This window comes from Bombus affinis, chromosome 8 (assembly GCF_024516045.1).
Source record: "Bombus affinis isolate iyBomAffi1 chromosome 8, iyBomAffi1.2, whole genome shotgun sequence".
NCBI classification, from domain to species: Eukaryota; Metazoa; Arthropoda; class Insecta; order Hymenoptera; family Apidae; genus Bombus; species Bombus affinis.
In genome coordinates, this window is record NC_066351.1 from 10,651,246 (window position 1) to 10,668,700 (window position 17,455).

Genomic DNA, 17,455 nt, shown 5'->3' on the forward strand with positions numbered 1-17,455 from the left:
TTAATATTATAATGTCAATGGAATAACTTTAATTATAACATTTAATCTTTTTTTCATTTAGGAAAAAAAGGTAGTTGGTATTAAATGTTTTGAAAATTTAAATAGTAAATATTAATATTATTTCAAATACCTTTTCATATCTTTTCAATTTAATGATATTACAAGTATTATCAGAATCAGTAATTGTCAGCTTTTAAATAATCAGTTGGCAATAGCCCAAAATAAATCTTATATTTAAATACAACGTAAGCATATCAGAATAAAGGACAACAATCCTATTTTAAATAATTAAATACAACCATTAAACGATTTATAGTTGATACATTAACCGAATTATATTAATCGGTGACTTATACATCTTATTTGTCAAGGTAAACATGTTTTCTGATTCATTGGATCAAATAGAAATTAATTCTTTTCGATTGTTTAAAGTTTAGACGATTCTCCGTGATTTCTTTGGTTACCGATTGCTAGATAATATTTTAGAAAGAATAAAAATGTTATATAGAAAAACTTGTGATAACGAAAAGCAAGGTTGGCAGACGTAAAACACCTGTGACGATTATTAGTTGAATGGAACGTGGAAGGGATAACATGGCCACCGCCTGGTGACGTTCGTTCGCCGTCGCCGTTGCAATATCAAATGCTTCGAAAAACAGCTGGTAAACATTTATCAGTGTAAGTTACGTAGTTTTCACGCAGAAAACGCGTATTATATTCAGTGAGGAGTATAAAGCACGATGATGAACATGTGGAAAGTGCGGGAATTAATGGATAAGGCGTAAGTACAATTAAGTCAGTTACACGCGATCTAACCTTGCTTTTACTTTTTTCAACGCATTCCACTCTACTTCCTTCAATACGCTGCACGATTTTTCATTTATCCCTAATGTTGCCGTCATTGATAGTCACTTCGATTACATTGTTTAACGCATCATTCATGCATATGAATGTGGATCCTGTTTAAATCTTTCTTTTCTCGTTTAATCTGATATTCGCGGAAGATAAATAAAAGATTTTCTGCACTTATTTTCGAACAAGTTTTACTCATGAGCCTTCATAATAGATTGATATATCGTATACTTAAGTAGATTGCAAAAAAACGTTTATTTACCTGGTCAAATATAAACTTTCAGATCAAATAATAACAAATTGCATAGAATTGATGAAAATAATGTTACTATAAAAGGATGAAATAAATCACATTATACGTTTCATTCATAATACGAATAATACGATAGCGTTCGTTTATCTGATACTTTCTTTTATTATTACTATTCTTGTTGTACTTTTTATAAAATTTGCTAGCTTTCATAAACGTCTTTTTATTTATATATCTTGTTATCATGTTAATCTAAAGAATCATATATTTTCGGATGTAAATTGCAATTTTTTAGGAAATGTATTACGATGAATTACATTGGTGTAATTACATAATATATCTATTTTTGTATTATACGATAAGTTTGTACGAAGATACCATCTGTAATTATTTCTTTTTCCTTATTTTCTACTCTTGTATTTTTGTGTTTTAAACGATATTTACAATTTTTAATATTATTAGAATTGTTTCTTTTTTCACTTGATAAGAACGTACGAACAAAAAGAACAATGTTTTACTACAATAGCGACTGGAATTAGACGATAAGCTGTCCATACAAGCTCACTAACAGGTTACACTCCATGATAAGTAAGACTACCCGTTGAGAAAGTCTTGCATATTTTAAGAGGAAGAAAATGAGATATTGATAAAATACCAGTTTTCTTCGGTAAAAAATGATCTATAATATTTGTCAATAATAGTAATTAATATTTATAACAACAGAAACACATCACGAATCGCATATACATTAATTATTGTTTGTTATGTCTATTTTTAAATGCACAAAAACTGTTACCGAATATCGATAAAAAATTTTACAAAAACTTCGCAGATTATATTCTAGATTACTTATTATTATGTTAATTCGTTATTTTTTTAGTTTCTTCTGTTCAAAACAATATCAGATTCTTGTGTATGATGTTCACACCGTTAAGTTTCGCTTTCGTGCAGTTGTATTCAATGCGCGTGTAAAATATTCATAAAAAATTGAAAGTATAAGAAATTTACTTCGTCACGAACATTACATTTCTTTTCCTTTCCTTTTCCTGTGTAACTACGAAATACAAGTATTGTCCTTACACCAATTTTTATTGCATTCCATGTACATGGTCATACTGTTGAATCGGTTAGTGGTTCTCAAACACTGTTAGTATCTATCCGTTTTTATTTTATGCTATCCTTTGATTCTTTCACTTCTATTGCTTTTAAAACAACACCAAAGCGTAGTTCTTAATACGTAATTACCGCTTGGATTTATTATTTCTTTGAAATGATAACTACACGTAGTTTCGCTCATAGTATCACGATCGAAAACGTGAGATTCTTCACGATCTGTGAAAATCGAGAAGCGGAAGGACACTATTATCTCTAACAGCGCTTTCTGAATACAAATGTAACCTGTAACTGTATATAACTATATAGGCGAAGATGTCTGATTGCAAACACGATTGTTATTACTCATGGTGAACTGTTAATTTTTTAAATACCAGGTAACTCATGCTCTTCATTATTTTTATTATTAAACAGAGGACATGTGTGCAAGTTCAATTATTAAGTCTATAGGAATAGTAAAGTTATTTATTATAGTAAAAAATGTGCTTATTATTCCTTTGATTTTTTGCCAGATTATTATGTTAAATACTTTTCAAATATTAATAATAATAATGAATGAGTTGTTAAAAACAAGTCACAATGCTTATTTGTAAACTAGAGAATTTTTTATTGATAACTGCTTTTCATTTTTATCATTTATGGATATATCACATTTTACTTAATACTTTAAAATAAAAATAAGAGTTTATAAAAAAAAAAGATAGATATCTTTTTATGTAGATATTTTTAAATCTCGACAAAAGTATTACATAATCGAGTGTTTGTACTCAATGTCCTGTTGTACCTGTCGTTTTGTTACTTTCTATGTATACAACAAAAACATGATAAGATAGATCGTTTTCACCTGTAATAGAACTTTCGATTTCAAAATGAACGCGAGAAATTTAAACTGCACTATCATTTCTTGTTCAGAAGAAGTTCAGAAGAAGATAAATAAAAGTAAGATAACATTTTGGGTGTATAACTGTATACTTCGATAACGATCGCGACATTAAAAATTCAATCGTAAAAATTGGTACGGTCGCGGGCGCGCGCACGCGCGCGCACACACACAAATATATATATGCATTTGTACATATGTGCATTTTAAAAGCATACAAAATTGTCCTGCGTAAAAGAATGTATTTTGATTTGATCAATTTCATTTGTAACAAAGAGTTGAATTTCATGAAAACAATCTTTTTTCACAATACAAATATCGGAATTCCGTACCATGAAACATATGTTACTGGAAGCTAAAAACAGAAAAGTATTGTATGCAAGCAAAGGCGTAAAAATATTGCGCAATTAACAGGTGTTTATACAATCCACGTGAACAAAGTGAAAGTAATTTTACTTTAGAATTAATAGTATTATCATATATTGTATATTGTAATATTTCATACGATTTATTTGAAACTATTAATATATCATAAAATATATACGTTATTGTATGTATTTATACTAATGAAAATAAAAATGATATTACAGGACTAACGTAGTTATGAATTACACGGAAACAGAAGCCAAAGTTCGAGAGGCAACAAATGACGATGCTTGGGGCCCAACCGGTATAAATTTTTATGTTTAAAGGAATATTTAAACAAATATTTGTCAATTATTATGGTGTTGTAAATGTTTAAATTATATCTGTCCAAACATATTGTACAAATTGTACGTTATAATGCGATGGTGAATGGTTAATGTTGTGAAGGCAAAATGATAGTTATTGATCCAATGTTATTTTTGCTGACAGTATAGTATTTTTATGCACAAGGAATTCTGTAAGATATACATAAATCGGTATTTTCGTTAAATAAAAAATAATAAGTAAAATTACTTTTGTTTTTAATACTGAAAATGCTAATAATATTACATAACTTTTGATTTTTAATAATTGAATAAAAAATGAATTAATTATATTGGCAATTGCAATTCATCTTTAACAATTTATATTAATTGTCATATATTATATTATTTAATTGTTATATATTTAAAATTCACTTTCATTATAGAAAAGTAAGGTATTCGAAAATAATTGCATAAAAATTAGATTTTATACACTTCTGTATTTGACAGTTATCACTTGCGCATTTCTTCATGCAATAAATATGTAACTAAAATTACGAATATTAACTTTACGTTTACTGGTAAATATAGTTTTTGTTTCTTATTAATTATTTCGTTAGTTATTGTTTCAAGACTTATTAAAGTTTCTAATGCAAAACTCTATTAAACGCCTTATAATTTTTCGCCGACTTTTTAATAATTTTATCCATTGTTGAAATTCGATATGTGGTAAAATTAATTCTACCGCATGTTATTACTTTAGGTGCAATGATGCAAGAACTGGCTCAGGCTACATTCACATATGAGCAATTTCCTGAGGTAATGTCCATGCTGTGGAAAAGGATGTTGCAAGAAAATAAACGGAATTGGCGCCGAACGTATAAGGTAAATTTGTTTCTGTTATATATACATATTTAATTCCTGTTATGTTAATAAACATATAGGTATTTTATCAACAAAAATTATATAAAAGGATTAATGAAAATTTTATTATAAATAAATAAAAGTAAAAAAATATATAACTATTAATAATACTATCTTATTAATATTCAATAATGTCCAATGATATGTTACATCAATGTTTATATATTTCTTTTATTTTTGTAAAATTTTTGCTAATACCTTTATTTAATTAATTAATTCTATTTTCTTATTTTCAGTCTCTTTTGTTATTGAATTACCTAGTTCGCAATGGGTCAGAACGAGTGGTCACATCATCTAGAGAACATATCTATGATCTCAGGTCTTTAGAAAATTATACATGTATCGATGAGTTTGGAAAAGATCAGGGGATTAATATTAGGCATAAAGTCAGAGAATTGATTGATTTTATTCAGGATGATGATAAATTAAGGGAAGAAAGAAAAAAAGCTAAGAAAAATAAAGATAAATATGTAGGTTTATCAAGTGAAGCAATGGGTATGAGATTTGGTGGTGGGGATAGATGGACAGATAGGCTAAAATGGGATAAAACTAATGCTGATTCATATAATGATTGGGATCGAGACAGTAGAGGAAAAGGTTTTGAGGATACAAATAATAGGTGAATATAAAGTTTTATGTTTTCATTAGTAATGATCAAATATCTTTAATATTGTTTATTTTCATCTTTTTGTAATAGTGATGACGGTGAAAGAGAAGATTCTGATAATGATGTTCATCCCAGTCCAAAAAGAGGAGGAAGAGAATACAGGGATACAATGGATAGCATGGATCGCGTTAATAAAACTATTACATCTACAACTTCAACAAATGCTTCTCCAGCAAGAGTGACAAGAACTATTAAAAAGGTAGATTTAGGGGCTGCAGCAAATTATGGAAGAGAACAATCTAATGTAAGTAAAAAAGTGTTAGATAAAAGAGATTACTGATTTTATAACAATTTATATTGAAAATTCTAACTTTAATTTACAGAATGGTATATCTGGATCACAAAATAGTTCTTTATCCACTAAACAGAAGAATAAAAATGATATTCTAAATGATATTTTTGATGCTCAAAATGAGAATAATACCAAATCAACTGTCGATGATGATGATGATGATTTTAATCCAAGAGCAAATACTCAGCCTAGTGTACAAACTCAAAATGCAAATACAGATTTTGGGGATTTTACTAGTGCATTTGGCAGTCCTACAGTAAAAACGAAAGATAACAGTGATGAATTTGCAGATTTTACATCAGCTTTTAACTCTTCTGTTGCAATATCTAATCCCCCAGTGCAGCCACAACTGCCACAGACACAAGTAAATTTAATAGGCGCAACAATACCAAATATTAATAGTTCAGTAACAGATAATGTAAATAATGCGATGTTTATCAATGCCCAATCATTAAGCACTTCTTCTTTTACAACTATGCCTTCTACAAATACACTTCCCCAAAATTCTAGTATGAGTAGTAATCTACTTGATACTTTACAACCACAAATACTTAATAACCAGCAATCATTGAACAATAATACAGGTATATTATACACAATCATTCAATAACATTGAGTTATTACATGCTAATAAATATTTAATTATTTTAATACAAAATGATTATTTTATAGCAGCTTCAAATTCAGATCTTTTATCGGACTTAGATAGCTTAAATACTTTGACTACTGGCTCTATGGATAGGCGGGTAAATAATACCAACAATACTAATCTCTTTTTAAACATGAATTCAACATCTGCCACAGCTAGCCATGGAGGTAAATATACATTATTTACTAATTTAAATGCAACTATAATTTTATGATTTAGTAATATTAACAATATACTTTAAATTTTGATGAATACACTTTAGTATTACCTTATCATAAAATCAAGATATCTGTAAATCTTTATTTAGAAAACAATATTTTTATACATTTTCTTTTTTATTGCTTATTAGTCCATAAATTTTTTAATTTGGAGGAAATTATGAATTTTTGTTGCAAAATTTTGCGTATGCTTTAGTATTGAAGATATATTTGAAGATAATGTAATGTCCCCAAGAAAGTCTTTCCTTGCAGCAACCAAGGTGGAAAAAAGCATCACTTCAGCTGAAAATCTTTCAAAATGTGCTGCAATTCGACTTTTGGAAGAATTGTGTTCCATGGGTCCTATCAAAAGTCATAATAACTTGGAAAAGCTGAAATTATATATTTCTGAATATATTAAATTTTTACCGGGTCCGCTTACTCCACAAAACTACTGCAATCTCGATTTTTATCCAGAAATTGATTCTATGTTACATGGAAAAATTTTACAAGAAATTATCGAAAAATTCGATCATAATTGGCCATTACAAGGAAATATTTTAGATCCAGTACTTAAGCAATTGATGATTATTGATGGTGCTACATTACCAATATTAGCTGAGTCTTTAATTGCTTTAGTTTTTGCTTTGAAAGAAACAGAAAATGAGAGAAACATTTTTATCATTTCAATAATTTTGGAACAATTAGTGAAAAGTGATTCTTTGTTTTCCGCAATAGTAAATGCATGCAAATATCGAATTCGAAACGTGATTCAAGAAGAAGAATTTAATGAAACATGGCGAAATGTGGTGCAAATTTTAATCTCGTTGCCTAATCGCGTAGCTAATAAATTGAAAGATAAAATATTTGATAGTTTTCTCCCTCAAACATATCTTAAAATTATAAGCTTCCATATTGCTCGTGCAATATCCTTCATAAATATTGGACTACATTATGATATCAAACCAGAATTAAAATTACTCTCAATTTTAATTAGTAAACTGATAATCACTACAAAGTCAGAGAATTTATTATCATTTACCAATATTTTAGCAGAATGGTGTTTTGAAAATAAAAATAATGAACGAGATTTCATTCAAAATATACTAGAAATTCTAGATACATCTAGCATAGAACCAGTAGCTGTATTATTTTTGAAACATTGCGATGTAAATCTTGGAGTCCATAAAATTTTTGGTGATGTATTATTAAATTCAAATTGGAAATATACTTTAACAACGAAAATTCCTTTAATGTGTTATTATAATGATGACAGCTTAGTAATAAATTTAATCTCATACCTAGCACAATTTTTAGATAAAAATGGTATTTTGATCGAATTACTTATGAAACTTTTAGATGTATGGGGTGATAAAAGTGCTTTAAATCATACCTCTATAGAGCAACATAAATATATTACGAAATTAATTATTACGTGCGTAAGAAAATCTAAAAGTTATTTAAGCAAGGATGATAAAGATAATATTCAAAGATTATTGTTCTCTGGTATATCTATTCATCTCGAATCTACACATATTATTTTAAGAGCAATAGGGATGTCTGTTGGTGAAATTTTCATTGATGAATTATCTGAGTCAGATACTGCACCAAAGCTTTCTTTCGAATATAATAATATGCCTGACGAAGTAATAGATTTAGTACAATCTTTAAAAAACTTAGCTTTGGAAATAAAAAACGTAAAGAAGGAAGAAGATATTAAAAAGAGTAAACTAATTGTTAAAGATATTGAGTTTAACACATTGGGTGATAGGAAATTGTATGAATTAGGTGTTGAATGTAATGTTTTACCTAAACTAAGTACAAAAGTAGATAATAATAAAGCTGAGCAAATCACGGTTATAGCAAATTCAAACGAACCGACTGTGTTCGGTAAACAAATCTTGGAAGATGATGCAAAAGATAAAAATAATATTAAAAGTGATGCAGAATTGGATAGTGACGACGATTTGGTACCATATGATATGTCTCATGATACAAAAGCTAGTGAAAAATTACGACCAGCATACTTGCGGGATCTACGTGATAATTTAGTAAATGAAAAAAGTTCTTCAAATCCAGATGTTTTTTCAGAGTCCTTAGAAGTTTGTGAAGAACTTATATTATCACAATTACCAAATGATGATGTATCTTTTGCAATTGAATTATTAGAACTTCTTGTTACACTTAAAGAATCCTGTTATGTAGAAAATTTTGAATTATTAACATTCAAAGCTTGTGTAGCTATAATGACTGTTTATCCCAAAGAATGTGCTAAATTTATATGCGAACAGTTTTACTTGCCAGTAGATAAATATTCTGTAAATCAACGATTATTTTTCCTTGATATATTGGCAGAATCAGCAAGAAGATTATCAACTATTTCAATTCACGAAAATAAGGAAGATACAATTAATGAACCTAAAATAAAACAAAGAACAAGAGAAACTTCGAACAAAGTGTCACTTTTCATTAATACCGAAAAAAGTCAACAATACAAGATACTATACAGTGATGACTTTGATGACTTTGATGACTTTGCAAAGTCGGAAGATCAAATGAAAAATTGGCAGGAAATTGTTGATAGAAGAATTGAATCAAATACAAAAAGATATGCTCATAGTACAAAAGCTCTCAAAACATTTAAAAATAAATTTGGAAATGTTGCATCTTCATTTTTTTATCCATTACTTCATGGCTTTGGCAAACAAGATACTTGTTTGAACAGTGGATTACAAATTTTCACAGATCAAGAAAATATTTTACTAATTCGATTTTTGAAAACTTTGTCTACTATAATGATAGCAGCACAGAATTGTTTATTAGCCCCTAAAATGGGAAAAGAAATATTAGAATTATCATGGATTCTGAGATTCCATGATCAAGCAAAAGTTAGAATCGCAGTGATAGAAAATATTGCAGCTGTAGTTATTGCAATACCGAAACATACGATTATAAATGAATTATTTGAAACCATTATTGAAATACGATTGTGGCTTTTAGATCTATCTCAAAATATAATCAGTGGTGATCATGACAAAGAATGTAGAAGTTTAGGTACTAAAGTAGTGTCTTTGATTGATTCTATTATAGGTTCAACATTCAATATATAATTATTAATAAGATTTAAACATTATATTTATACAAACGTTTTTTAAAAATTATATATTTTGCATGTCATTACAAGTACAATGTATAAGGTAAAACATTAATTTGTATAATGAACTAATAACTTTTTTATTTGCTCCGTTATACATTACTTGTGAATGAGAATTAAGCTATTATTTAAGAAATGTAATTTATGTCACATTATATATTTTATATAATTTTTCATAATTGATTTTTTCAGCAATATTGTAATAATTTAATATTATGCATTAAATAAACAAGATACAAATATTTTTATCTATTACTAACTTCTATTTTAATCTATTTTATTATTTAATAAGTTAATTATATGTAAATGTGATAATAAAATAAAATATTAGGTAGACATATTACTAAAACTAAAACAATTGTTATATTCAGGAACTATTGGATTATCGCCAGTTACAAATCTTCTTACCCCTACATCTACTAATTCCAAAAATCAAACATCAAATAATGCCTCCATACAAGTTGGTTCTACATGGGCTGGTTCAGGATTAAATATAGATCTTGATAATATAATGGGAAGTAAAGTTAAACAAACAGGACCAGCACCAACAATGAATCAATTAGCAAGCAATAGTCCACAACATCAAACCAAACTTATGAGTAAGTAACTTATATGTAAAACTTATTTTTTTAATTGACTTTATGATTAGAACAGTATCATATATATATAGTATTAGTATCAATACCTTTCATTAAATATATAGTGATAGTATCTTTTATATTATCTCTTTTAGTGTTATTATAAAACATTTTCATAACTATAAATATTATAAATATATATAAATGATGTGTTGTATATATATATATATATATATATATATATATATATATATATATATATATATATATATATATATATGAAACAGCTGAACCTCTCTGTTAATCTCTAAAATTTCGGTATATGACAATTTATAGTGTATAGTAAAATATATTTTGAGAAAGATTCATAAAAATAAACATGTTATCAGTAAATATGATTATTTTAGCAACACCAATGGGATATACATCACCAATGATTCAACCGCAACAACAGAAACAACAACATGTAAATCCAGCATTTTTTCCTGCATTTCAATGAAACCTTTTTAATAAATAAAAACTAATATTAGCAAAAGCAGAAGGCATACATGAAATAACTTGGAATAAAAAACAACCAAGGCTTGTTGTAAACAATCTATTTATTTAATAAAAACGGATATAAATTTTCTATTTTCTGGGCGAAGCAGTCTAATTATACAGGGTGCAACTGTAAACAATTGCATATTGTAAATGTCAAAACAAAATGGTCAATGAAATATATATTGCATAATCATGTGTTCACAAGCAGTCAAAAAAAGAAGTATTTCAATTTCTGGATTTCATACATTTTAAGTTAAATAGTTTGTCTATATTTTGTCATGAATTTCGTTACAATTATTTTATTTAAAAGTACAATAGAAATTACAGTTTATTGAAAACTAAATTGCATATGATCACAATGAGTGGTACATAAAATATGTGATTAATCTAACATTCAGAGCAGCTCTATAGATATATTTGTTAAACTAATAATTCTAGATAATATCTGTTCCCCCAAGTAACATTCCATAATACGAATGTTGTACTTTTTTGAAGAATATTTATGTTACTTGCAAATCGCGTGGGAACAAATCAGGCAAACTTGTCTTAAATTTTTTATACATAATGTAAATTGAACGAATCAAGATTATGCCTTACATAATGTATCATAATTAACGTATGCATGAAAGTGAATTATAGAGTATATATACTCGAGAAAATGCAAGTATAAAGCATTCTGTTTAAATTCTTTAAATTAAAGAACAGAATATGCTTTAACAGGGGTTGAATGTAGAGAACAGAATTAGTGCAAATTTTAAAAAGTTGTATTTACATTGGCGATTTAAAATGTAAGAATGGTTTCACTTTTCTATTATAACTATACTAACTAATTCGTCTACGAAAAACAAAACAGATGCAATAACGTTGCTAATAATAAGTGCTTCCCTACAATAATTAGTTTTGCACTAAAGAGAATGATATAAAATTAGTATTATAAAATTAGTATTACAAAAATTAGATATGTACATGAAAGTGTAATGCAGGATACGAAGTTTTATTATCTTTGAAAGAAGCACAAATCAGCGCAATGGGACATTTTTTGCGTTTCAAAAGCGCTCCACTCAGCATGATGATTCAATAATATTATATGTTTATGGTCCATTGTAAAATATTTAAGGACTTTGTAGTTACGTAATTATATAGTTATAAAAAATTTAATCATTGTGATTGAATAATGATATTCTACAATTTTTGTAAAATAGGTAAAGAAAGTAAAAATTAAATAGCATTTCCTTAGTTCTCTGTTACTTAACAATGAAGAAATGCATATCTTTTAAGATTATTGTTCATGGGATTATAAAGGAAAACAGATAATTATTAATAATTAGGGATTAGTTAATAGATTATTAAGAATCGTTTAATTTTATGTATGCTGTTTATTATCAGTGATTTGATACATCTTTGCTGCATGATACTGAAATATATCTTAGAATAATTTGTTATAGAATGTTTAGATATTGAAATATTTATTCGTGAGAGAATGTTGAAAAAATTGTTTGCATGCTGTATTTGTTGGTTTTATTTACTATGATATATATGTGATGTATATTACACATATATTTGATGTAGCTAAATTTTTATTTCACAGTTATATATTTCGATATATTAGATATTATACTTGTCTGTTATTTATTGAATAAATTAAATTCATAAAATATTTCAGAATTTGCAGCAAAGTGCGATTTTATATTTACATATGTTTTGGAATGAATGATTTAGATAATCTATTGCTTATATACTACTCTATATATTAATATCTATAGAACAGGTGCCCCTCAAAAACTTATTCCATGTGGTTGAAAGTATTCCATCTGTATTAGAATTTTATTATTGCGTTATCAAATTTCGTTCAAGTCATCTCACAAAGTTGATGTGGAATTAACTTACAGGCTTCTATGCGAATATCAGAGACTGAATCTTGTAAGGGAAAAATGATCCTTTACATTTTCCATTATTTGTGTATTTTATATAAAGCGTACTATTTGACGTAGATGGGAATATATTTTTAAAGTATTAAAATATACATACATATGTATGTGTTAGTATACATATATATATATATGTATTATTGTACAAATATAAACAAGTATAGTCAATATAAATAAGAACGGCATTACCATCAGTTGAACCATGTGAATATTAATATAGAGAGGCATGATTACAGTCTAGAATTACAGAGGCCTTTGTAAAGTCAAATTGGATGAAAATGAAGGTCATGGAAGTAAAATAAACCCTTTTTTGTTAGCAAATAAATTTTATAAATTTTTACACAGAATATTGGGGAATCGTTATATAAAATTTTATTGAATCTAAATTTGAAAAATAGGAAGTAAAAATATTATTTTATTGAAATACATGTTACTAATTCCTATTTACGTATGTATTATATTTTTATGCTACTTGCGCGCGATGATATTGTTCATTGTACGTTTTACGAATATAACTTAATAACTTCATTATATTGTTTGTTACAAATAAAGTTGTATAAAATTAGCAATGTTCTGCTGTATATCTATGAAATGAATTACAGCTATCGGCTAATTTAAATTAACTTAAGAATAGTTTTTATTGTTAAATATTATACACACATGTATATCTATAAAGTTGCATTTAAAAGAACATTTAAAATATGAAGTACTAAATTGAAACTATTAAGCAATACGTACACGTACTGGTACATATCAATATTAATCGCGCGTGTAGAATATATGGCTACTTACATATGCTTTACGATTTTATGTAAAGATATTACAGACTTGAAAATTATTGTTCCTCTGGTGAAATTCAGGACAGTTATTACGTCATTTATATTATATACGTACGGTATATACATACGAATGAAAACCAATAGCTCACTTGTCGATTTTTGACTGAATATTGTTTACAGTAGTCGCGGTAATTGTAATTATTAATTCCAGTATTTATACTTACATCACAATTTTATCGTTATTAAATGCTCATTGGTGCTGGTGTTAATATGAATTGTTAACTATTTTTTTTCATTTTTAACATAATGTACCTCTTCCTTTTGTTTGAAATGTCCAATTTGTCATCCTACCTACTTTAATATTTTGCTCCAAATTGTATTTTTATTCATTCTTGATATAAAATTTGATTTTGACCATTTTGTATATGGAGTTCTTTATATTTAATTATCTTTTATTATGCACTTTTATAATTACTTTAACAGACATATATCTTTGTTCCTTAATAAGTTTTTTACAATAGTATAATTCAAAGATTATTTTTTTAAAGTATAATTTTGACATGAATGACAAAAGCAATTTTTATTATTCTCTGTTTATTTTAAAAGAGAAAACATAAAAAGATTTTAAGATATATATTTCTTAAGCATAAATTAAAAAGTGATTTGAGATATCTATTGACATAATTTATAAAAAATAATAGTTTGTTCAGTATACATAGAATTAGCAATAAGTTGGACAAACATAATAGACAAACACTAATACTGTTTTTACAATGTATGAGAAATTAATTCTACTGAAAAAAACTGAAAAAAATAATGAATTAAATATAACATCACATTAAAAATATATAATTATATCAATTATAAAAATTGGTCCTTGAACTTTACTTGTCTTATACATATATAGATTTTTAAGATTTAATTAGTTTATTGTTTAATTTTATTTAAGAAAAGCTTAAATATATTATAATATAGTATATATATATATATATATATATGCATATACATTTATTCCTAATATTATATATACTGAAATAAAGATACAGGAAATTAAAATATAATGGAAAAATAATATATACTACATATATATATGCAGTAATTTAAGTTATAAAAGATTATATTTTACAGTTTTTTTTTCTTCATAAAATAATACATATCTTTAAAGAAAATCTGGGGGTCAATATATGCAATATATGGAAAATATATCTATAAATTATAAACCTAATCATCAATTCTCTCTTTTAATGTAATTTTATAATAAGAATATACAGTTAAAAATGAAGTAAATGATGAATTGCTAAATCTTTTGCTAGTTTTTCTAAGAGACATAAAATATTTAACTGAACATTTCAATTCAACATTCTGATTATAATGATTATACCATTATAATTACATAAAGGTAATATATAGGTTTTCATTCATTTTCATTTATGCTTTTTGATTTCTTCTTTTTTTTCTTTTTCTTTACTGGCTCTTCAGTTTCTTCTTGTACTCCATTTTCAACAAATCCGTTTTCCTTTTCATTCTCTAAAACCTCACTTTTTCTTTTTTTATCTTTCTTCTTCTTCTTCTTTTTAGACGATTCTTGTTCCATACTTGCTATTACTTGTGCAGCTTCTTCTAAAGCTTCTTTCATTACATCTATATTTTTCTTAGGTATTTCTCCAGTTTCATAAAATTTCAATCTATCCTCTACTTGTTGTCGTAATTTTTCACCAAATACTTTAGTTGGTGTATCAGTAAAGCAATCAATTCTTGATGCTATGGAACATTTATTTGCAAGATATCTTGAAATTCTACCCTTATTTTTTGTACCCGCACGACCAATAAAAGTTGAATGGAATAATAGACCATATTTTGGAGTATTGCCTCTAGTTTTTAAAGCCCTAAATAAGGCCTTTTCCGCCCCCAATATTTGTACAGTAGAGGCAGGATATTTGGCTAAGTTTGTAAGAGATCCAGCATGTGCTATTAATCTGGCTCCTACTTGGTCACCTATTAATGTAGCTAAATTTGGTGCAACTCCTGTCATTTTAGAACTTAAATATTCTGCTAATTGTTTTCTGTAATCAGCCAAAGCAATAACACGTGCTGCAAACATTTCGATATTATGAAGATCAACAGGACTGATATCCATTCCCATAGATGATTTGGATGCATCAATAATTGCTTGAGCTTTGGCACTGTCCATAACAATTTCTTCCAAAGCTTCTAACTTTTCATTTGTAAGTTCTTTTCGGTTTTTTATTAATTTTGCAACTTTGGCATACATATAATTCTCAGGAACTATTTTTACAAGCTCTGGAAAATGATAACTGTACCATTCCCTGTAAGTAATACATATGTAATTAATAAATTTCAAAAGTATAATGAGATACCTTATATGTACGAATTTAGAAATTAAGTTGACACATGCTCTTTTTAAATAATTACCTTATTCGCATACTAAATGTATTGACATCTTTGTCCAATTGGTCTAACAGAGCTATGCTTTGTATAATCATATTATCCACACGATTGACATTGAATTTAACTTTAGCTCTAGAATAACTATGACCAAGTCCAAGTTGTGCAATTCCAGAAGTTTTAGCAGTGAAACCTTTCACTAAATTATGAAAATGAAACCTTATTCCTCTAATAATTTCTGGAATGGCACCAATATGATCACACTTTATATCTAATGCTTCAGTAATGCTAGCTCCAAGTTTTGGATCAGCCACTCCAAGCACAACATTGTTTTTCTTCCCAGATTTTGGTATACATGAGTCTATAAATAACTGTAAATCTTCTGGAACAATTCCTTCAGAGATACTATTTATATTTTCTAGAGCTGCTAAAGCAGTTTTAAAAGGTGAAAATCCAACTAGTTTCACAACTGAATTAAAACGAGACAAATCTGTGACAGATGCTTCAACTTGAGGCAGTAACATTCCTACCTCTTCAAATTCCTTGACATAAAAAATGGCATAGCCAGCAGCATGCTCAAATAAAATAAAAAGCTTCGACTGAAACAAAAAATTTTTACGTACATTTAAAATTACAATATATATATATATATAAATGAACATATAACATGAACATACAACAAATGAACATAATGAATATATATAAATGTTTTGAACAATTTATATATATATATATAAACAATTTATATAAAATATATATATATATATATATAAATTGTTCAAAACAGAACTCCACAATTGATAGAATTATAGGTGTAAGATTAATAAAACACATGTTATATTTTATTATTTAAATATTTTATAATAAATATATTAAAAAAGAACTGAATTCATATGTGAAGAAAATCTATTATACAAGTGTATTTATACAAATATCTGTTATAAAAATGACATGTTTAATAGTTTATGTTATATAGTATACGTATGTTATATATTCTTATAATATAAAAACTAAAACATACAATTCATTGAAGAAATTTCAAGAATTTCTATATTTCTGTACTCTTTTAAGTAAATTTTTTTTATCATATTTGTATCAAATATCTATCGAAACTTATTGTTTTTTTATGATTCATAATTTTTAATATAAATAATATGAAGATTTACCCTAGTTTTATTAACAACATATTTCGAATACAATTATTACATTCAGTAATACTATATTAAACTTAAAATATTTTTTCGTAAAAAGTACAAATAATTTTGAGAAAGGTATATTAATTATTAAAATTAATTTAAGGACATAATTAAAACATTAACTTACCATGGTTTTCTTAAGTTATATTCCATTCACTATTTCTATATAACCACTACAAAAAGCGAACACGCATTAAGAGGGTTAGAAAACGACCATGTGCTCCGGAAATACAAAGAGAAACATGGAGCTTTTAGCACTTCCTGAGATTTAAACGTTTGCCAAATGTTCCATACATGTATACATTTTTTAAGCCGCTAATTAAAATTGAATAATAGTTGCTTTTATGTAATACATTCTTAAATAGCACAATTAAACAGAATT

The 17,455-nt window shown here is 26.7% G+C and overlaps 2 protein-coding genes across 6 annotated transcripts; one reads left to right on the forward strand and one right to left on the reverse strand.

Annotated features, from left to right (window-relative positions):
- Nucleotides 1-390: 390 nt before the first annotated feature.
- On the forward strand, nucleotides 391-9,888 carry LOC126919642 (uncharacterized). Of its 5 annotated transcripts, XM_050729116.1 has the most exons (9): nucleotides 392-781; nucleotides 2,402-2,592; nucleotides 3,686-3,765; nucleotides 4,527-4,648; nucleotides 4,924-5,306; nucleotides 5,385-5,598; nucleotides 5,678-6,230; nucleotides 6,319-6,462; nucleotides 6,766-9,888. In XM_050729116.1, the coding sequence occupies exons 3-9, from the start codon at nucleotides 3,699-3,701 to the stop codon at nucleotides 9,600-9,602; spliced, it is 4,320 nt and encodes a 1,439-aa protein (XP_050585073.1). In that variant the 5' UTR covers nucleotides 392-781; nucleotides 2,402-2,592; nucleotides 3,686-3,698; the 3' UTR covers nucleotides 9,603-9,888. The 5 variants fall into 5 exon arrangements, with proteins under 5 accessions (XP_050585075.1, XP_050585073.1, XP_050585072.1 ...); XM_050729115.1 differs by lacking the exon at nucleotides 2,402-2,592 and having other exon boundaries at nucleotides 6,322-6,462; XM_050729114.1 differs by lacking the exon at nucleotides 2,402-2,592 and having other exon boundaries at nucleotides 394-781.
- Nucleotides 9,889-13,074: 3,186 nt separating this feature from the next.
- On the reverse strand, nucleotides 13,075-17,350 carry LOC126919644 (nucleolar protein 56). The gene is made up of 3 exons (XM_050729119.1): nucleotides 17,201-17,350; nucleotides 15,905-16,476; nucleotides 13,075-15,798 (listed from the first exon to the last, which is right to left on the reverse strand). The coding sequence occupies exons 1-3, from the start codon at nucleotides 17,201-17,203 to the stop codon at nucleotides 14,886-14,888; spliced, it is 1,488 nt and encodes a 495-aa protein (XP_050585076.1). The 5' UTR covers nucleotides 17,204-17,350; the 3' UTR covers nucleotides 13,075-14,885.
- Nucleotides 17,351-17,455: the final 105 nt, after the last annotated feature.

Excerpts from the sequence above, each read along its gene's own strand:
- LOC126919642 (XM_050729114.1), top strand. The coding sequence starts at position 741 with ATGATGAACATGTGGAAAGTGCGGGAATTAATGGATAAGGC. Across the intron at positions 782-3,685 it reads CGGGAATTAATGGATAAGGC|GACTAACGTAGTTATGAATT; the intron begins GTAAGTACAATT and ends ATGATATTACAG. Across the intron at positions 4,649-4,923 it reads ATTGGCGCCGAACGTATAAG|TCTCTTTTGTTATTGAATTA; the intron begins GTAAATTTGTTT and ends TCTTATTTTCAG.
- LOC126919644 (XM_050729119.1), bottom strand. Across the intron at positions 15,799-15,904 it reads ACATTTAGTATGCGAATAAG|GGAATGGTACAGTTATCATT; the intron begins GTAATTATTTAA and ends TATTACTTACAG.